The sequence below is a fragment of the Eretmochelys imbricata genome, chromosome 10, assembly GCF_965152235.1.
Source record: "Eretmochelys imbricata isolate rEreImb1 chromosome 10, rEreImb1.hap1, whole genome shotgun sequence".
Taxonomy (NCBI): domain Eukaryota; kingdom Metazoa; phylum Chordata; order Testudines; family Cheloniidae; genus Eretmochelys; species Eretmochelys imbricata.
In genome coordinates, this window is record NC_135581.1 from 51,522,393 (window position 1) to 51,545,047 (window position 22,655).

Genomic DNA, 22,655 nt, shown 5'->3' on the forward strand with positions numbered 1-22,655 from the left:
CGGTTTCAGTGGTGAACGAAAGGGAGCACCATGGACAGCAGGCCCCGGCCCCTAAGACCAAGGAAGCAAAACGCCTGGACCTTTTTGGTAGAAAGGCGTACTCATCTAGGGGCCTTCAGTTGAGGATTGCTAACCAGCAGGCCATCCTCAACCATCACAATTTCAACTCCTGGGTGGCAGTGGGGAAGTTTAAGGACAACCTCCGGCAAGGTTCCCAACAGAAGGCCCGGGTGGACGAGGGCAAGGCAGTAGGCCAAGACCTCTCTCCAGGCCTCCTTGGATTTGACAGACGTGGCAGCTAGAACAATCACGTCAGGAGTGGTCATGAGGCGCTCGGCATGGCTCTAGGAGTCAGGACTGCCCCCCGAGGTCCAGAGTACGCTCCAGGACCTCCTCCTTCGAAGGGTCTGGGCTCTTCTTGGATCAGAAAGACGCGAGGCTGCATAGCCTCAAGGACTCGCGGGCTACGCTCAAGTCGCTGGGTATGCACACCCTAGCGACTAGCGACCCAGAGGGAGCCCTTTAAGCCTCAGCCTCCCCCTCAACGCCAGTACCAGCCTCACCACAGACATGAGCCTTACCGTAGGTGAGGCAGGGATAACAGGCGATGGCGCAACAACAATAATAACAATAATGCGCCTGGCCAGAGCCAAGGCCAGCACAAACCCCAGCCGGGCACTAAGCCAGGCTTTTGAAGGTGCGCTTGAGGACAGCGTACCAGACCAGTCACCGGATCCGTCCCTTTGTTTCCTGAACCGCCTGTCCCGTTTCTCCCGTGCGTGGTCCACCATTACGCCGGACCGTTGGGTCTTACGCACGGTGCGGAACGGGTACGCGCTGCAGTTTGTCTCCCCCTACCCCACCCCCCTTCCCCGTCCCTCTTCAAGGACCCCTCTCACAAGCATCTCCTAGAGGAGGAAGTCTGCTTGCTGCTACGGGGGTGGGGGCGGTAGAGGCGGTGCCTCACAGCCTAAGGGGAAAAGGGTTCTACTACCGGTACTTTCTCATCCCCAAGGCCAAAGGGGGCCTTCACCCAATCCTAGACCTGCGCGGGCTCAACAAATTCCTGGTCAAGGCCTGGTTCCGCATGGTCTCCCTGGGTACCATCATCCCTTCCCTGGATCCGGGGGACTGGTACGCCACCCTCGACATGAAGGACGTGTTCTTTCATATCGCCATTTTGCCAGCACATCGGCAGTTCCTACGCTTCACCGTGGGCCGAGAACATTATCAGTTTGTGGTTCTTCCATTGGGTCTAGCCACGGCCCCAAGGGTGTTCACGGAGTGCATTGCGGTGGTGGCGGCCTTCTTATGGAGGCAGAGAATTCGGGTGTACCCGTACCTCGACGACTGGCTCCTGGTGGGCTGATCCGAGGCGGAGGTACGGGGCCATGTGGAGGTGGCCCTGAGATTGTTCCAAGAGCTGGGGCTCCTGGTCAACATCCCCAAGTCCACACTCGTACCCACACGGAGAGTGGAATTCATAGGGGCGGTCCTGGACTCAGTGCAGGCCGGGGCAAGCCTTCCGGTATCCTGATTCTGGGCTATCCAACAGGCAGTGGCCTCCCTGCGCCAGTTTCCAACAACAACGGCCAGATGCTGCCTGTGGCTGCTGAGCCATATGGCAGCATGCACGCACGTGGTCAGGCATGCCAGCCTGAGACTCAGGACTCTGCAGGTGTGGCTCGCTCAGGTGTACCAGGCAGGGACCCCCTGGACTTGGTAGTGACAGCCCCAAGGGATGTGCTGGACTCCCTGCTGTGGTGACAGTCCCAGCCTGTGGTTTGCGAAGGCATCCCCTTTGCTGCCCCACTTCCGGACCTGACGCTGATGACGGACGCATCAGACCCCGGATGGGGGGCTCACCTGGGGGACCTCATGACTATGGGGTTGTGGTCCGAGGCAGAGCGGTCGCTCCATATCAACATGAAGGAGCTCAGGGTGGTTTGTCTCACCTGCCAGACCTTTCATGCCACTCTGAGTGGTTGCAGCGTGACAGTTCTCACAGACAACACTACTGCCATGTTTTATATAAACAAGCAGGGCGGGGCTCGTTCCTCGCCACTCTGTCGCGAGGCTCTCCTCCTCTGGGACCTTAGGATGCCTCGAGATGAATCGCATGGGCTATGCAATCTCCCAGGAGTACGGAACGAGCTGGCGGACTCCCTCAGCAGGTCATACTGCATGCACGAGTGGACGCTCTGGGCGGACGTCATGCTTTCACTCTTCCGCAGGTGGGGGTTTCCCCGGGTAGATCTGTTTGCCATCAGGGCCAATGCCCAGGGCCCGCGGTTCTGCTTGTTCCGGGCCACAGCCCGGGCTCACTCGCGGACAAATTTGCGATCCCGTGGAGCGGGAGCTTGATGTATGCCTTTCCCCTGCTCCCCTTGGTGCACAAGGTCCTGCTCAAGGTGCGCAGGGACAGGGCGGCGGTGATCCTCATCGCCCCAGCCTGGGTCTGCCAACACTGGTACACATAGCTCCTAGAGCTGTTGGTGGACGCCCCAGTAGTCCTGCCCCTACACTGGGACCTAATTACTCAGGACAGCGGGCGGCTTCTCCACCCCAACCTGCAGTCACTGCACCTGACGGCGTGGAGGGACTGTGGCTAGACGCCCTGGAGAGCCAGTGCTCCCTTCCTGTGCAGCAAATTCTGCTTGGCAGTAGAAAGCCCTCTACCACGGCGGCCTATATGGCCAAGTGGAAAAGGTTCTCGTGTTGGTGTGAACCCCAACGGGTGCGGCCGGGCCAGGCCCCGGTGCAGGCCATTCTGGAATACCTCCTGCACCTCAATCAGCAACGGCTAACCCCATCCTCAGTCAGAGTGCACCTGGCGGCCATCTCTGCCTTCCATCCGGGGTTCTCGGGGGCTTGGTTTTTTCCCACCCAGTGGTGGGACGGTTCCTTAAAGGGTTGGAGAGGGTGTTTCTGTACTCCCGCCTCCCAGTCCCTCCATGGAACCTTAACCTGGTCCTTTCTAAACTCATGAGACCCCCTTTCGAGTCCCTCGCTACCTGTTCTCTCCTCCACCTTTCCTGGAAGGTGACGTTTCTGGTTGCCATTACCTCGGCCAGAAGGGTGTCCGAACTGAGGGCCCTCACCTCTGAGCCACCATACACAGTATTTCACAAGGACAAGGTGCAGCTCCGGCCGCACCCCACGTTCCTCCCTAAGGTGGTGTCCCAATTCCATCTGGGCCAGGACACTTGTCTGCCAGTGTTTTTCCCGAAACCCCATACGGACCCGAGTCACTGCAGCTTGCACACCTTGGATGTGCGTCGAGTGCTGGCGTTCTATTTGGAGCGCACCAAGCCCTTTCGCAAATCCGCACAGTTGTTTGTGGCTGTGGCCGAGAGGTTAAAAGGCCTCCCAGTGTTGGCGCAGCAGATTTCGTCTTGGATTACAAGCTGCATCAGGGGGTGCTATGAGCTTGCAGGTGTTCCCGCCCCAGTGGTCACGGCCCACTCGACCAGGGCGCAGGCGACTTCCACAGTGTTCCTGGGACAGGTCCCCATCCAGGAGATCTGCAGAGCAGCCACCTGGTCTTTGGTGCACACCTTCACGACCCACTGTGTGGTCAACCAGCAGGCCAGAGAGGACGTGGCAGTTGGCAGAGTGGTCCTCCGAGCAGTTGTTCCGTGACTCCTACCGTCCTCCAGAGGTAAGCTGTAATTCACCTAATGTGGAATGGACGTGAACAAGCACTTGAAGAAGAAAAAACGGTTACTTACTTTCTCGTAACTGTTCTTCGAGATGTGGTGTTCACATCCATTCCACCACCCACCCTCCTACCCCTTTGTCGGAGTCGCCAGCAAGAAGGAACTGGAGGGGGTTGGGCCGGCGGGGGTATATATGCGGGGCGCAGTGGCGCCACTCAGGGGGCCCGCTGGCCCAATGGGAGCTGCTAAGGGAAAAAGTTTCCGACGCTCGTGCATGCAGTGCGCGCACATCTAATGTGGAATGGACATGAACAACACATCTCGAAAAACAACAGTTACGACAAAGTAAGTAACAGTTTTTTTTACTGTGGTGGACCAGTAAAAGAGAAAGATATGGACTGTCCTGTCCTTCGCTCTGTCTGGGCAGAGCAGTTAGGCTCCTTTTCTCCAGATGAAAGCTCCTGTAGCACCCCTTTGCAGCAGCTCCCAAGGCAGGTCCTTCTCCCTGCCTGTTCAACCCCCTTCTGAACTGTCTGTTTTCCTTTTAAGTTCCCTCCTCCATCTGAAACATGTTCTGCAGTTGCAGCTGGGCTGGGTCGTTTGGGCCTATGGTCGCGCTTTAACTTCAGGTCCAGTGTGGGGTTTATACACCCGGTCACAACTGCTCTTTCACAGAAAATGACATTATGTGAACTTCTGAGGGCAAAGGGCTGAATTCAAAAGAGAAACTTTGAGGAAGAAAAGACAGAAAACCTTAAAATTATGTGAAGGGCTTAAAAACAGACATATTAACGTATGAAGGACTGTTAGAAAACTTCAGAAAAACTTTTCAGGCCATCCTTTAAGTTAAAAAAAAAAAAAATAGAGTTGGATTTTTGTTTTACTAAACATGCTAAGGCTTCACATTTAAGAAGACTTAAGTAAATGACAGATCACAAAATGAGGAGCTAAGCAACACATTAGTGAAAAAACTCAGTTTAGTCTGCTAGGTGCGTGTTCAGTAAACATCATCTACAACCTCTATGCTTCCTTCTACTGAATAGCAATAAAGTAATTTAAAAATAAAGCAAAACACTTACCTACCAAAGAGAAACACTGAGGCAAATGTTTAGAAATCTAAAAGGCTTTTGTTTGGGAAGTTAAATCTTCACATAACTGTCATAACTGCAGGTTACTTTTGTCTAATATTACCTTATGTGTCTGTCTGATAGGTAAACTCGGCCATGGTGATACCAATAGAGTATATAAACCTAAAGTTATAGAAGCTTTACAAGGAATGTTCATTCGCAAAGTATGTGCTGGGAGCCAATCTTCACTTGCCTTGACATCAACAGGACAGGTAGGCAAAAAGATATTTTCACTTGAACGACAGTCTTGCTGTTTGACAAAATGCCCGAGACTTGTTATTTAAATGTGTATGGTTATTATTTTGGTTAAAATTATGAAAAGGAATATACGCCTTTGAGACACTTTAAAACCAAAATAAATCTTAAATGTTATACAACAGGTATGTAAAATTTTACTTAGCATAGATGCTCTGTTTAGAGAAATACAATTTAGAGAAGTATAATTTGTTCCAAGCATAGCTGGAAGAAAGACAAGACACCAGGAGTGTGGTTTAACTAGGCCACAACTTTATTAACATATCTAGGATCTATCCCACAATAATTCATGCAGTGCTGTCATCCTTCCTCAAGATCAAAATTGGTACAAGTAGTAACTAATATCATAGTTTATAATCGTAGTTGTCATACATAACAATTATTTCTGTTTTCCAGTAATATACTATAGCTGTAGTATAATATTCAAGTGCCACATGACTTCTTCAGTCTATAGGGAAAAAATTCCCAAGATTATAATATATATAGAAAAAGAATATATGTTTATCTTTACAGACTAGAACTACAGTTTATAATTTCTATCTGTATATTTAGTATACATTTCTGTATTATAAATGCAAAACACCAAAGGTCCAGTCTTGCAAAGGTTCTCTTTTAAAGGGTAATACAGAAATGTGGAGCTGTTATATAGAGTATTTCATAGTCTTAATGAACATTACAGTATATATAGTAATAGGTTTGAATACATTGTTTATATAAAGCCATATATGTACTTGGGCCCGGATTCAGCAGTCCATTCCTGTCCATGTCAGATAGTAAAGAAAAGGTCTGTGGTCCCAAGGGTCTTGATAACCAAAGAAAATAATTTTTTAAGGTTTATATATATTTCAGATAAATTTTGATTGTTGCATTGTTTGCTAAATTTCAACAGCCATATTTGTCCATCACCCTTACTAAAATCTCTTTTAACCCCAGTTACTTAACATGTAATTGCAACTCTTTTAGTATTTGTTTTGATTTGTTTGTAAAGGTATTGTGAGGTGTGATTGAATGAAATTTAAGCCTACAAATGGGAAGGAATTCTGGATTAAATTTACCCACAACAGAATGTTTTATATACCAAATAATGTTGGGACTAAAAACAGGAGAATAATCTTTTATAGCTTATGTGTAATGATGATTTTGGAAATTATGGAGGTTTGAGGTCATTTAATTTCTCAAATATTTTTTCTTGTGTTGTATATTGGAGAATTGTTATCCTGAAGAATTTTCCGTGGCATAATGTGTATAATTAATTTATGAAGCAGTCAGGAATTTTTATATAAGTGGGTATATCAGAGCCCAGATTTGTACAGAGTGCATAAATACAAGTATACATACATAACTTGCTTGTGCAATTACAGGTATAATTGCAGTAATTACACACACACTCTCTTCTGTAGCTCTGTCTCTTGACAAATACCAATAATATTGTGTTTGAAACCTATATGTATATTTGTGTTTTTAGGTATATGCGTGGGGCTGTGGTGCATGCCTAGGCTGTGGTTCTTCAGAAGCTACTGCTCTTAGACCCAAGCTGATTGAAGAGCTGGCTGCTACAAGAATAGTTGATACTTCAATTGGTGACAGCCATTGTTTGGCACTTTCTCATGGTAATATAAATATGGTATATAGGGTGTTTATAATCATCTTTGATTAAAAGACACTGAGCCACACATTTTATTTCCTTCTTTGATTGTCTCTTTAGATAATGAAGTTTATGCTTGGGGTAACAATTCCATGGGACAGTGCGGTCAGGGAAATTCCACTGGTCCCATTACTAAACCAAAGAAAGTAAGTGGTTTAGACGGAATAGCAATTCAACAGATTTCAGCTGGCACGTCGCATAGCCTTGCCTGGACGGCCCTTCCAAGGGACAGGTAAAATACTACATTTTATAAAAATAACCTGATGTATGTTAAAATTTTTAATTGTACTTGTTAACAGCATTGTACATCACAGTATTGTAATAGTTCTGTTTATAATGCTTTAAAGATTTTCTGTTTTGGTTTTTTTTATCATTGTGATTCGTGTTTAACAGCTATAACAGATAGGGACACTGTCAATTCAGAAATATTTTCTCTGAAAGCTTTGTACCTACTATTGGACAAAGAACATTTAAGGTTAATAAAACTGAAAAGTTGAAAAATAATTGTTTTTCAAGTTTGTTTATTTTGTGGATATGACAGCACTTTGTGTCAGTTACATTGTTTCCCTGTATAATCTATTAGCAAGAAAAAAAATGTCTCAGGTCTTGTGTAAACAAACCTCAAGGATAGACACACTTCAGTTTGAGAGGCTTTTTTAGTTTAACTTAATTGGGAATTGTTATTACTTAACTGAAATAAGCCATTCTAACATCAAAATAAGTGTGTCCATGTAGGTGTTTGCTCTGGTTGACCTAAATCATTTGTTTGTTAGGCCTTGTCCATGCTTGAAGCTGAAGCAGTTTAACAGAAAAGACCCTGATAAAAAGCAACATAGAACTAGAGAAACTCTTAACAATTTTTTTAAGGATGACAGAATTTTTTTTTCAAAACCTTCTGTTTTAAAGGGAGCTATAGTGGAAATTGGAATTTCAAAAATTAGTTAATTTCATATAACATCAAATGACTGCATCCCTTCAAACTGTCAGTATTATGTCAAAATTTCTGTAGTTAATTAGTAACTTTCATGATGCCAAACTAGTTTTGAGAATGTTTTACAGCTCCTCTAAGAATCAGCTTCAAAAAAAATCCCATGTCCCTATATTTGAGGTACCCATAAAAGCACATATTTTGTTTTAGTTGCTCAGTGTTTGATTTAGAGAGACATTTACAGAAAAAAGAGAAACTAGCTACAAGCATCAGGAAGATTTTCTGCCCCAATCAGATAACTATTTTGTTAGGTCAAGCTATGAGCCAAAACCTTAGAGTTTTAAGCCAGAAGGAACCACCATATCATTTAGTCTGACCTCCTGTATATCACAGGCCACCAACACTACTCAGAGTCACTGAACCCAACAACCAAACTTAGACCTATGTATTATAGCCCACAGGAGACTAAACGGTTATGTGCCACAGGCAGAGAATAGGAGGGACTGAGGTCCCTGCAATGGCAGAGAATTAAGTGAGAGAAACCCAGATAATCCCAGCAAGTGTCCCTGCTGCCAATGAATGCAATGATAGTGTCCTTGACGTGACAACCGTATTAGTTTACTGTAACTGTTAATTTATTATACAGATAGTTGCATGTTTTACATGTACATTTATTTCAGTGTACTTCATGCATTTCTTATGTTTGATTCCAGACAAGTTGTTGCATGGCACAGACCTTATTGTGTAGACCTGGAAGAAAGTACCTTCTCCCATCTGCGCTCCTTTCTTGAGCGGTACTGTGATAAAATTAACAGTGAGATTCCTCCTCTTCCTTTCCCTTCATCAAGGTATCTATACAGTATATACATATTTGGTTTTGTTTTTTTGTTTTTAATAGTAAAGATTTGGGATTTTGGTTTCCTGGATTAAACAGCCTTCGCATTTCAGATATATTTTGTTTTGCAATACAATATTTTTTTCAATGCCAAAAATCAAACTACTCTTCTTTGAGTGATTACACATGTGCATTCCGCTCTTGGTGTGTGTACATCCCAAGGACCATTGTCAAAATTTTTTCCCCTCAGTGGTACACATCGAGGTAGCTTGTGTGCCTTGTGCAGTAGCAAGCCACTGCATACATGTATTCAGGGAGGAGCTGCCCCTGGCCCCCCTCAGTTCCTTCTTACTGCCTGTGATGATTGTTTTAATCTGTCGGCTTTGCTTTAACAAGTGCTCTCAGCTGTTTTTTCTTACATGTAATTACATATTTGTTTAGTCATTAGGGTTAGTTAGTATTTGTTGAGTTAATTTATTCTCAATTCGCCAAGTTTGGGGTTCCATTATTGGTACCAAGGGATGCATTGGGCACTGGGATTCAAGCCCTGTCTGGAGTGCTTTAAGCCCATGCCTGTGAGAAACCCGCACTCTAGTTTGAAGTGCTAGCATGAGTCTTATATTAGGGATCAGTACCAGATTTGCAAGAACTTCAAGCTTAAGAAAGATGGAGAAGGTAGGCTGAAGTTTCTTTTGATGGAGGCTGTTCTGAGACCACCTTCAGCGCCTTCTCGGTCAGAGATGGTACCAAGAACTTCAGCATCTGTGAGACGTGCACCAAGTCTGATGCAGCACTGCTCTCCATCACCACTGCCAAGGAAAAAGTAGAAGGCTTCCAAGGACACTGCTGGGAGAAGCAGATCTCTCTGGTCCCTCAGCCTTCCAAGAAAGGGAACAGAGTGTTGAATAGAGTGCAGTTAAAATCAAAGCACTCCTCAACTCATCGATCAGCTGGGTCGACACCGTTGATTGTGGTGCTGAGCTAGGCACTATCAAGTCTAGAGTCCAAAGCAGCATCTTCATCATCTTTGGCACTATCTATATATCTTGTCTACCAGTCAGAGACTGTCCCTCAAGCTGCAAGAGGCTTGCTGAGCTTATTGGTGCCGGTCTCCACAGTAGTGTAGGAGATCACTCCTCCTGTAGCGGTAGACCGCTTGACTTCAGCTTCCTCAGTATAGTGCCCAGCATCAAGTCAGCTCCATTCTGGAGCTCTTATTCTTTGGTACTGTAGAGATGTAAGCAAGCAATAATGTCTTGTCTTTGCTTTTCCCTGGACTCCTGGCACCAGTTCCCAGAGCCGACTGGATTGGCCCCTCTGTGGTCAGGAGAAAGCAACTCTTCTGACTTGGAGGTTGACTCTTATGTTTCCCAGGTGCAAAGTGTGTCTTGCCACTCTTCTCCTAGACCACAGGTCGGCAACCTTTCAGAAGTGGTGTGCCAAGTCTTCATTTATTCACTCTAATTTAAGGTTTTGCTTACCAGTAATACATTTTAATGTTTTTAGAAGTTCTTTCTGTAAGTCTATAATATATAACTAAACTATTGTTGTATGTAAAGTAAATAAGGTTTTTAAAATGTTTAAGAAGCTTCATTTAAAATTAAATTAAAATGCAGAGCCCCCCAGACTGGTGGCCAGGACCCGGGCAGTGTGAGTGCCACTGAAAATCAGCTCGCATGCCCCCTTTGGCACACGTGCAATAGGTTGCCTACGCCTGTCCTAGACCTTACTACTTGGGGTATTTGTAAGACCCTGAAACTGGTGCCGACATGGACATGTGACCTGTGACACTAGGGTCCAGCACTCTTTCACTGGCCTTTCTGAACTTGTGAGTCAGGGTTTCCTTCCCCTTCTGAATCCTCCCTATGTCAGTCACATTCAGTTTCCTTGGATAGACGTGGGAAATCAACTCATCGATCCCCTCCTGAACCTGCTACTGAGTCTGGTACTGAGCAGGAAGAAAGTGTTGAGGAACATCTGTCAGGACAGCTAACCAAGGAGGCACAGCCTAAATCTGGGCTAGTTTCATCCTCCTCTCCAGATGAAGCAGTTTCTTTGGGGGTGTTTTTGCCTCTTCCTGATGACTGCAAGGCTCACCAGGAGCTCTTAAAAAAGGGGGGCTTTTGGCCATAGATATTCAGGTGGAGGCAGTTAGGGAATCTTCTCACTGCCTCGTCGATGCCTCTGCTGCTCCATCTCAAGTGGCTCTGCCAATTAATGAAGCAATTTTAGAACCTAACAAGGCTCTCTGGCAAACTCTCCTCCCTCCCACAGCAAAGCTAGTGGAGTGCAGGTATTGTGACCACCGAGGGTTTTGAGCATTTTTATTCCCAGGCCCCTCCAGGGTGACTGGTTGTCTCGGCTGCCAACGAGAGGGAATGCTAGGCAAATCCGGCATCTACCCCTAAGTCAAGGGATGCAAAAAAGCTGGACTTGCTGAGAAAAATGTATTCTATGGCAGGGTTATAGCTTAGAATCGCCAGCCAACAGGCTTTATTAGGGTGATATGATTTTAAGATCTGTGATGTTATTCTAAAATCTAAGAACAAGTTGCCTGAGGAGACTGAGCAGAAGTTCCTTTCTCTGGTCGATAAAGGGAAGTTGATGGGAAGAACTTCACTGCAGGCTGATTTGGATGCAGCTGACTTGGCTGCTAGGACCATGGCCTCTGCACCATCATCCTGACTGTTAGGAGTCCATGTGTTTCCTTACCTGACTGGCAAGTAAGAGCCTGGTCCAGATCTTGTGCTTTCCAGCATTGGCAGTATTCAATCCACTTTTGATGTACTGGAGCTACTAATCAATGCATAGAAATCTGTCCTGCCATCTGTACAAAGAATAGAATTAATTGGGGCAGTCCTGGACTCTACAAAAGCCAGGGCTTTCCTACCATAGCAGAGGTTCCAAGCTGTGTCTTATTGCTCTAGGTCTAAAGGTGCATCCTATCATCAAAGTTTGGAACTGCCTCAAACTTCTAGGTCACGTGGCAGCATGAACTTACGAGATACAGCATGCCAGACTGCACCTCAGACATTTACAGGGTTGGATAGCCTCGGTGTATTCACCAGCCTGTTATCATGCAGACAGTGTGGTTCAAGTATACCCATGGGGTCTTATCCTCCCTGGACTGGTGGATAGATTCTGCTGATGTTTGCAAGAGAGTTCCTTTTGCCCCTCCACAACTGACGCTCACTTAGGTTGCCTTCAGAGTCAGGGGCGTTGGTCTCCCCGGGATCTGACTCCATATAAATGTTAGGGAGCTCTGTGCCATCCACCTAGCTTACATGGCATTCCTTCCACACATCAGGACGTGGAACTTATTGGTGCTCATGGACAACACAGCAACTATGTTTTATGTAAACAAACGAGGAGGGGCCTGATCCACAATGTTATGCCAGGAAGCAATCCTCCTATGGAACTTTTGCATTATCAGTTCCATCAACCCGAAAGCACCTTACCTTCCAGGAGTTCAAAACTCTCTGGCAGACCACCTGACCAGGTTGTTCACAGGCCACCACAAGTCATCTCTCTGACTGGGCATTTCAAGATCCATATTCCAGCAGTGGGGAACTCCCAAAGTGGGCATGTTTGCAGCAAGAAAAAACAAAAGTCATCTTTTTCCTCCCCGAGGGGGCCTCAGCTGAAAGTCTTATCCAAAGGTAAGCAAGATTCTGCTCACCTTGTTCTAATAGCCCCTGCATAGCCCCATCAACATTGATATCGCTAATAGGGTTGAAAATCAGTCAGACCTCAACTGTTGTTCCTGAGAGAGGTGTATCTTATCTCCCAGCACAACGTTTTATTTCCTCATCCCAGACTTCAAGCTTTCTAGCTGATTGTGTTGATTCTTTGTGGGTGACAATTTTGGAACAAGTTTGCTCTGAAGGGATACAGGAAGTCCTACTGAATAGCAGGAAGCCTTCACTAGGTCTGCTTACTTTGCTAAATGGAAGAGATTTTATACCTGATCCCTCAGAGGCGCATTCCTCTAGCTCAAGATCTGATTAGCCACGTCTTGGACTATCTTTTGTTCTTAAAGGATTGGCTCTTAGTTTGATTAGAGTTCATCTGGGAGTGGTATCCGCTTTCCATCTACCTGTGGATAACGGATCAATTTTTTTCAAACCCCATGTCCATCAGGTTTCTGAAGGATTTGTTCAGATTATACCTATAGGTTTATCATATTTCACAGTTGAGCTTAAGTTTAGTACTAGCAAAGTTGATGTTCCCCACCCCCTGAGCTGCTTGCAACTTGTTCTTATTACACATGTCAGTGAAAGTAGCTTTCCTTGTTGCCATAACCTTGGCTATGAGCTTTAGTGTCAGAGCCTCCCTATACAATTTTCTTTAGGGACAAGGTTTTACTTTGGCTTCACCCTAAATTCCTGTCTAAAGTGGTCTCCAAATTGAATTTAAATCACGAGATTATCTACCAACGTTCTTTCCAAAGTGTCATTCCTGTAAAGGGAAAGAAATGCTTCATACTCTTGATGTTAGAAGAGCTTTGACCTTTTATCAAGACTGGATTAGGTCATTCAGGTCTTCGACTAAACTCTTCTTCATCATTTCAGATAGAGTAAAGGGCCAACCAGTCTCAACTTGGAGGATCTCCGCCTGGATCTCCAGCTGCTTTTGTTTATCTTACCAGCTGGTTGACATCACACCTCCGAGTAGAGTAATGGCTCACTCAACCAGGTTGCAGGTTAGGGTTCCAGTTCTGGATATATGTAAGGCAGCTACATGGGCATTGCTCCATACGTTTGCCTCTCACTATGCCATATCTCATCAATCCAGAGAGGATGCCAGGTTTGGACAAGTTGTCCTTTAATCCTTGTTTAAGTAGACTCTAAGCCCCCTGCCAGTTTGAACTGCTTGTGAATCACTACAGTAGAATGGACATGTGCAATGACTCGAAGAAGCAAAACTGGTTTTCTGTAACTGTTCTTCAAAATGCGTTGCACATGTTCATTCCATGACCTGCCTGCCTTCCCCTCTTTATCAGAGTCTTTCTGGTGTGAAAAAACTGAGGAAGGTTGGGGACAGCGTGCCTCTTTATGCATGCGTGCAGTGGCACAAGGCACCAGAGGGCCCTTGCCCTGCCCTGATGGGTACTGCTAAGGGAAAAATCTTTGACAGCTGTGCATGAGGCATGCACAAACCTACAGTTGAATGGACTTGTTCAGCACATCTCAGAGAACAATAGTTAGAGAGTTAGGTAACCATTTTTTTCCTTCCAGAGACAAGGATTCAGACAACTCAATCCATCATTTTAGATCTCAAGACTTACCCAATCACAACTGTATGGAATTGTATGAGGCGTCTGGGACAAACAGCCTCTTGTACATATATAGTCTGGTATGCCAGATTGTATCTGAGGACTCTACAAGGTTGGCTGGCCTCAGTATTTTTGCTGTGCTGTCACCATCTGACCACTATGGTCAAGGGCCCCCCCCTCACATTTTAGACACTGTAGATTGGTGGACGAACCCCACTAATGTCTGCATAGGAGTTCCATTTGTCCCTCCTCAACCATCGCTAATGCTAGTAATGGATGTATCTGCCGTAGGTTGAGGGGTTTGTCTGGGTTCCTTCACTCACAGGGGATATGGTTCACAAAGGACCTAACTCTTAACATAAATATCAGGGGGTTGGCAGCTATCTGGCTGGCATGTCAGGTTTTCTACCCCATATCAAGGGAAGACGCCTGCTCACTGTCACAGACAACACAGCAGCATTGTTCTGTTTCTACAAACAAGAAGGGGCCTGCTCATCCCTGTTCTGCCAAGATGCAATTTGTTTATGGGATTTTTGCATTGCCAGCTCAATTTATCTCAAAGTCTATTACCTTCTCAGAGTACAGAATGCGTTGGCAGATTATCTAAGCAGGTCATTTACGAGTCACCACGAGTGGTCCCTTCTGATGTAACCAGATCCATTTTCCAGCTCTGGGGAGTCCCCAGGTAGACCTGTTTGCAGTGAGATACAAGAGGAAATGCCAGCAATTTTGTTCCCTACAGGGTCACAGTCTGGGTTCCATGACAGATGCTTTCCTGTTGCGCTGGTCGAGCAACCTCCTGTCCCTTTTGGTGAAAGCTGATACCACTTCCATTGGACCCGGATCTGATTTCTCAAAACTCTGGTCGCTTGCGCCATTCAAACCTGCAGACATTCCATCTAGCAGCATGGATGCTCCATAGTTAGATTCTAGGGAGCAAATGTGTTCAAAAGAGTTTCAAGATGTGCTGTTGGATAGTAGAATACTATCTACTAAGTCTACTTGCCTGTCTAAGTGGAAGTGTTTCTCTAGATGGTCTGGTTCTGCAGTTTCGCCGATGCATTCTTCAATCCTGCATATCTTGGTCTATCTTTTGTGCCTAAAACGGCAAGGTTTTGGCCATTAGCTCGATAAAGGTCCACCTAGCAGCTATCTCGGCCTTCCACCCTCAGGTGGATAACCAATCTGTCTTTTATATTAGAACATCAATAAGATTTTTGAGAGGCCTGGAAAGATTATATTCTCATGTATAAGACCCGGTTCCCCCATGGGACCTAAACTTGTATTGTCAAAGCTGATTTACAGGCAAGATTAACAACAACATTTTGTTTTGCAGAGAACATCACAGTTTCCTCAAGTTGTGCCTGAAGTTACTTTCTAATCATCTTGCTCTTGCGTTAGCTGGAGGAGTAGCTACTAGCATTCTTGGAAGGCAGGCAGGCCCACTTCGGAATTTGCTGTTTAGGTTGATGGACTCCTCTGTCCCAGATGAAATACAGGAAGTAAGTAATTTTATTTAATTCACATCCAATTCTCTTTGATGTATAGTTAAGATCAGAAAAGATATTTTGTAAAAATGGTACCTTATTATTATCAATATTTGATGTACTGATTTAAAATCCAGTTTTGAGTTGTAAATTGAGCCAGTTTGTTAAATAGTTATTGATGATGAATAGATATCTGAACCTCAGTATAACTTCAGTTGGCTTTTTTATCATACTTATATAGCTATATTATTAGGGCTGTCAATTAATCTCAGTTAACTCACGCGATTAACTCAAAAAAATTAATCGCGATTAATTGCAGTTTTAATCGCACTACTAAACAACAGAATACCAGCTGAAATTTTATTAAATATTTTTGGATGATGATCTACATTTTCAAATATATTGATTTCAATTGCAACACAGTATACAAAGTAGACAGTGCTCACTTTATATTGTTGGTTTTGATTACAGATATTTGCACTGTAAAAAACAAATATTTTTCAGTTCACCTCATACAAGTACTGTAGTGCAATCTCTTTATCATGAAAGTTGAACTTACAAATGTAGAATTATGTACCAAAAAAATAACTGCACTCAAAAACAAAACAATGTAAAACTTTAGAGCCTACAAGTCCACTCAGTCCTACTTCTTCTTCAGCCAATCGCTCAGAAAAACAAGTTTGTTAACATTTGCAGGAGTAAATGTTGCCCACCTCTTGTTTACAGTAGTCACCCGAAAGCGAGAACAGGCATTCGCATGGCACTGTAGTAGGTGGAGTCACAAGATATTTGTGTGTCAGATGAGCTAAAGATTCATATGTCCCTTCGTGCGTCAACCACCATTCCAGGGGACAGGCATCCATGCTGATAACAGGTTCTGCTCGATAACCATCCAAAGCAGAGCGGACTGATTCATGTTCATTCTCATCATCTGAGACAGGTGCCACCAACAGAAGGTTGATTTTCTTTTTTGGTAGTTCAGGTTCTGTAGTTTCTGCATCAGAGTGTTCCTCTTTTAAGACTTCTGAAAGCATGCCCCACACCTCGTCCCTCTCCGTTTTTTGGAAGGCACTTCAGATTCTTAAACCTTGTGTCGTGTGCTGCAGCTATCTTTAGAAATCTCACGTTGGTACCATCTTTGCGTTTTGTCAAATCTGCAGTGAAAGTAATCTTAAAACGAACAACATGTGCTGGGTCATCATCCGAGACTGCTATAACATGAAATAAATGGCAGAATGCGGGTAGAACAGAGCAGGGGACATACAATTCTCCCCCAAGGAGTTCAATCACAAATTTAATTAACACATTATATTTTTAACAAGCGTCATCAGCATGGAAGCATGTCCTCTGGAATGGTGGCCGAAGCATGAAGGGACATACGAATGTTTATCATATCTGGCTTGTAAATACCTTGCAATGCCAGCTACAAAAGTGCCATGCAAATGCCTGTTCTCACTTTCAGGTGACATTGTAAATAAGAGGGCAGCTTTATCACCTGGAAATGTAAACAAACTTGTTTGTCTTAGCGATTGGTTGAACAAGAAGTAGGACAGTGTGGACTTGTAGGCTCTGTGAAGTTTTACATTGTTTTGTGTCGAGTGCAATTACGTAACACAAAAAAAAATACATTTGTAAGTTGCACTTTCACTACAAAGAGATTGCACTACAGTACTTGTATGAGGTGAGTTGAAAAATACTATTTTATCATTTTTACAGTGCAAATATTTGTGATAAAAATAATATACACTTTGATTTCAATTACAGCACAGAATACTATATATGTGTGTGTGTGTGTATATATATATATATGAAAATGTAGGAAAATATCCAAAATATTTAATAATTTGCAATTGGTATTCTATTGTTTAACAGTGCGATTAAAACTGATTAATGGACAGCCCTACTTTAAATTTAAATTGGTCCTATTATTGTGTAATTTTTGGAATTTGTCAAGACACTGGTTCTGTAGTTGTACTAGTCTGAAAAAGTGAGGAAGTCTGAATTTTCAGCACTAGCTCATTTTGCAAACTCTTTCCTCTGCTGAAGTTAGAATCTTTTTGAACAAAAAATTATGTGGAAATAAATCACTCTTGAGTGAGTTGTTAAATTTTGAGACTAAAGTAATTATAGGGTGGAATTTTAGGCCCGCTTTAGGTGCAGTTTTCAAAGCAGCCTTACTATCCTTTAGGGCACCACTGTGATTTGAGCCAAGTGTGGGTGGTGCTGTGTAAACTGGTAAAAATAAAGTCTCTGCTCTAAAAAGCTTAAAAAGACACAAGTGAAAGATGCAGTATGTTAGGATGTGTGGATATTGTCCTACATCTTAAATACATAAAACTGCTCTTCCAGCCATAGGCCTCTCTTTAGCAGGGACTACCAATCATACCAAATTGTGTTAATATTTGAGTGGTTTACTGATGTATTTTGAAAGAACTAGGAAGAAATTAAGTAATTTGCTATTTGGGTTTGGGCTCAATCAGGGTTTGAACACACATTCCTAGAAAGTAAGAAAAGCTAGTGCACTAACCAAATTTACAAAAACAACAAGGAGTCCGGTGGCACCTTAAAGACTAACCAGTTTATTTGGGCAGAAGCTTTTGTGGGTAAAAAACCCACTTCTTCAGATGCATGGAGTGAAACTTACAGATTTATTAAACCATTTATTATACTGACACATGAAGAGAAGGGAGGTACCTCACAAGTGGAGAACCTGTGTTGACAGGGCCAATTCAATCAGGGTGGGTGTAGTCCACTTCCAATAATTGATGAGTTGGTGTCAATTCCAGGAGAGGGAAAGTTGCTTTTGTAGTGTGCCAGCCACTCCCAGTCCCTATTCAAGCCCAAATTAATGGTGTTAAATTTGCAAATGAATTTTAGTTCTGCAGTTTCTCTTTGAGGTCTCAGAGTAACAGCCGTGTTAGTCTGTATTTGCAAAAAGAAAAGGAGTACTTGTGGCACCTTAGAGACTAACCAATTTATTTGAGCATAAGCTTTCGTGAGCTACAGCTCACTTCAAGCTTATGCTCAAATAAATTGGTTAGTCTCTAAGGTGCCACAAGTACTCCTTTTCTCTTTGAGGTCTGTTTCTGAAGTTTTTTAGTTCAAGTATGGCTACTTTTAAATCTGTTATAGAACGTTCAGGAAGATTGAAGTGTTCTCTTATAGGCTTGTCTATGTTACCATTCCTGATGTCCTATTTGTGTCCATTTATTCTTTTATGTAGACTGTCTAGTTTGGCCAATGTACATGGCAGACGGGCATTGCTGGCACATGATGGCATCTATCAAATGAGTAGATGTGCAGGTGAATGAGTCCCTGAGCCATTATGTTGATAGAAAAATATTTCAAAATATAAAGTGTTGTCTCCCCCTCTCCTTTCATGTTAGGTTGTAATTGAGACTCTGTCAGTAGGTGCAACTATGCTACTGCCTCCTTTGCGAGAAAGAATGGAATTGCTGCATTCTCTTCTACCCCAAGGCCCTGATAGATGGGAGAGCTTATCAAAGGGACAGGTAAGGCCTTGTAAAACTATGTCACCCTTTGAAAGTAATTATGTGAATACCTATATTAGAAGATACACCTGGAGCAGTTTGAAGGTCAATTGCTGTTGAGAGCCAATCTAATTAAACAAATCTGAACAATGTAAATTTAAAAATCTTATGTTGCTGGTGCCCTAAATCTTTTTTCAAAAGTAAAGAAAAGTGCTGGAATTAGATCTTGTGGTTCTGTACTAATAATCAGAATACTTGTGTAATGCTTTTTATACATAGATTTTACAGCACTTTCCAAAAGTGGATAAGTATTAGTGTCCCTGTTTTTACAAATGTGAGCAACTGAGATTAACACAAAAGGGTTGGATGACTTGCCAAGTGTCATCCAACAAGTCAATCGTAGAATCAGGAACAGAATACAAATTTTAACTCCTCACGGGGTGTGTAGTCCAGGAGCCTAAATCTCAGCTATCCAGTGTGTGTGGATGGCTATCCTTCCCCATAATGTTTATAACCCAAACCCCAGTGGTAAAGATCCTATACTTCTATTAGTGAAATGAGTGAGCATAAGCTACAGTGGTATCTTGGAGTAGAGTGTGCTTCAGACCAGGTTCTCTGTATACCTTTCCTTCCTTGTGGGAAAGAAGAAAAGCAGGCCTAGTGATTCACTGCTGGGCAGAGGAGTTACATTTAGCAGTGCTTCATTTGAGGAGTGGGGAATATCCTGTTGAGACATTCCTCTTGCCCACCCCATCATAGAGTGGGAAGTTAAAGACAGACCTTTGTTTGTTTGTTTTAGTTATTTATTACTGTAGTGCCTAGGAGCCTTAGTCATGGACCAGGACCCCATTGTGTTAGGCATGCTACAGACACAGAACAAAAAGACCTTTCCCTGATTTGAAATGGATGGGAACTGTGGGTCTTCAGCATTTGAGCCTTAAGTTTAAAATAACATTGGGCAGCTGTCACATAGGATAATCACGGCCTTTAAACTTGAGTACTATGGAGTATACAGTGTACTAGAATGATGTCAGAATTATGATACGAATTCTAACAAAACTGGAAGATTGTTTCTCAAAGTACAGTACACTAGGGCCAGCACAAACTAAGAACCCTGGTATCTTCATAGATTTATAGATTATATGGCCAGAAGGGGCCATTGTGACCATCTAGCCTGACCTCCTGTATAATAGTTAGTAGACTGGAGTTTTCGCTACTCCTTATAATTTAACTTATCCCCTGTTAACTGATAGTGATTACAGTGCATACAGACAAGCAGTGTGGAGCATCTCAGAACAAAGGCATTGGGATAGGTTTAAAGGATTTCATAAGTATATCCACATTAGTGTACTTTTGTTAATGTAACTCTCACCTTTAGGTCAAAGGAATTAAAACTTAAGTATGAGATTTGTCCAAAGTTATATGGAAGCATGGTATAAGATAGGATATCGTACAGTCAGATGAGTGAAGCTTGGCTGGGTTAAATATAGGCAGTTTAATGGGCAGTTTTGGCTTTCAAAAGGCTGCACTGAATCAAGTGAATAATTTATGACAAGGTGGATGTTACAGACAGAATAAACTAAAATATGGGCATACTGCATGGATACCTTATTTATTAATGCATTGAGAATTGTACAAAACTCTGTAAAATCTGATTCCAACATGCTGAGATGACACCAAGGATATTTAACAATGTAACTGTTGGTTATGCCTAGTAATTGTCTGACGCTGATTATACAGTTAGCAAAAGTAGTGTGGTCTACAGATTAAAAGAAGATTCTTACATTCTAAATTGTATGACATGAGCAGTACACTAAAATGTTGTAGTGAAAAGTGTTTAAAAACAAAATTCTTCTTTCCTTTACCCATTCTGTCTTTTACAAAACCTTGTGTACTGAGAGTACCACAATACAAAGCTGGAAAAGGTTGACTGTAGGATATGGTGACTCTAAGTTGCTTTTTTTCATCTTCTTCCATGAAGTTATGTGCTCTCTTCTGTGGTTTGTAATTGTTCGCTTAAACCTCTAGACCTCACAATTACCATAAATAATACAAATTTACTGAATTTTTTCTGCTTGAGCTTCATTTATGCTGTTGTTTTGCTAAGTCATTATGAAGAGCATTGTGAATTTGTTAGCCACAGTTTCTTAAGACTGAGTTGGAGAGGATCTTCTAGTCTGGCATCTGTTCTGTCCCCCTGAATGATGGGAATATTGAGTTAATTCTCTCTAAAGCATCCTAGATATCTTTAGAGCAGGGGTGGGCAAACTATGGCCTGCGGGCCACATCCGGCCCTCCAGCCAGTTTAATCCGGCCCTCGAGCTCCCGCTGCGGAGCAGGGTCTGGGGCTTGCCCTGCTCCCATGCTCCAGCCAGGTAGCGGGGTCGAAGGCTGCTCCACGTGTGTGTGCCGAGAAGCTGCTTGAGGTAAACGCTGCCCAGAGGCTGCACCCTTGACCCCCCTCCTGTGCCCAGCCCTGATCTCTCTCCCACAACCCACCCCCCTGCCCCAGCCCAAAGCCCCTTCCTGCACCCTGAACTCCTCATTTCTGGCCCTACCCCAAAGCCTGCACCCCCAGCCAGAGCCCACACCCCCTCCTGTACCCCAACCCCAATTTCATGAGCATTCGTGGCCCACCATACAATTTCCATACCCAGATGTGGCCCTCGGGCCAAAAAGTTTGCCCATCCCTGCTTTAGACTGTCATCTAGTCCAGTATATTGATCGAGTGCTTATCTTTGGAAAATCTGCAGTGAAAGCTAGTCATCAAACTTGGTTAGCAGGTGGTTACATTACCCAAGTGTTTTAATAGTTAAAGGAAAAAATTTCTAACTTTTGAAGTTCATTACTTTGTTGTCTAACAAGTTGTCTAACAAGAACAATTGTTCCTATCTAATTATTTCCTTTAGAGAATGCAACTGGATATTATTCTGACGAGTTTGCAAGATCATACCCATGTAGCCTCGCTACTTGGTTATAGTTCACCATCTGATGCAACAGAAGTTTCCTCACTATGTGTTGGCTATGGAAACCTCTCTGATCAAACATATGGTGTCCAGAGCAGCCATCCTGATACTCATCTAGCTGAAATTTTAATGAAGACTCTGCTAAGAAATTTAGGATTTTACACGGTATGTTTAGGGCTTGTCCTTAATTTTTTATAGTAGTAATCAAGTTATTTTTAAAAAATTCTCTTTCGTTTGGGTAAAATAATTATGTTCCCCCTTTAATGTTTGTTCAAGAGACCTGCAACAGGAACCTGCACTAGCCTCATTTCCCCCCTAAAACAGGACTAAAACTAATTTACTATCCCTAATACTAAGGGTCCGATATATTGTTGTAATACTTATTGTTGCATTTGACTTCTGTTTATATATAGTTGCTCCCAGATGCAGGATGGTGCCCCAGACAGATGAAAAGGGTTCATAAATCCTCCCTCCAGATTTGTGTGAGCCAGTGGGCTTCTGCTGCACTCTTCTATGCAGCCTATCAGCTGAGAAGTTCCTCTCCCCAAACCCAGAAGTAGGTGGGGTAGAAGAGATGGACAATCCTTGAAAGGTTCTTGGAGTTCTTTCCACTGCTGGCTCAGACAAAGCCTTACTGTGTCTGAGGCTGTGAGGTGGACAGGTGTTTTTAAGGGTCTTCCCTAAAGGGCTTGTCTAGATAGTGCATGCCAAAATGGGGTGTAAATCTACAGTGAATGAGTGTGCTGTGCACTAACTGTCCATATGGACCCTGCTACCGCATGGACAGTTAATGCATGGAATGCTAGCGCTATAGATTTACACCCCAGCTTACTATGCACTATCTGTCCATCTAAGACAAGCCCAGAGCAGTTTACATTCAAGTTGAATCCCTACCAAACTTTGTATCTGAAACTCTGCTAACTTCTTTTTCTTTCTGAATTCTTATGTGAAAATTGAACTGGTATTTTTCTTCCCTTCCACTCCAGA

At 43.5% G+C, this 22,655-nt stretch overlaps 1 protein-coding gene across 1 annotated transcript in view; it reads left to right on the forward strand.

The window, feature by feature from the left end:
• Positions 1–22,655, forward strand: part of HERC1 (HECT and RLD domain containing E3 ubiquitin protein ligase family member 1) — a 214,249-nt gene that overhangs the window by 55,880 nt on the left and 135,714 nt on the right. The window contains exons 8-14 of the mRNA XM_077829256.1: positions 4,871–4,998; positions 6,507–6,651; positions 6,747–6,918; positions 8,328–8,462; positions 15,061–15,226; positions 18,598–18,723; positions 21,612–21,833. Of these exons, the coding sequence (XP_077685382.1) occupies positions 4,871–4,998; positions 6,507–6,651; positions 6,747–6,918; positions 8,328–8,462; positions 15,061–15,226; positions 18,598–18,723; positions 21,612–21,833 (1,094 nt within the window). The remainder of the gene's footprint in view (positions 1–4,870; positions 4,999–6,506; positions 6,652–6,746; positions 6,919–8,327; positions 8,463–15,060; positions 15,227–18,597; positions 18,724–21,611; positions 21,834–22,655) is intronic.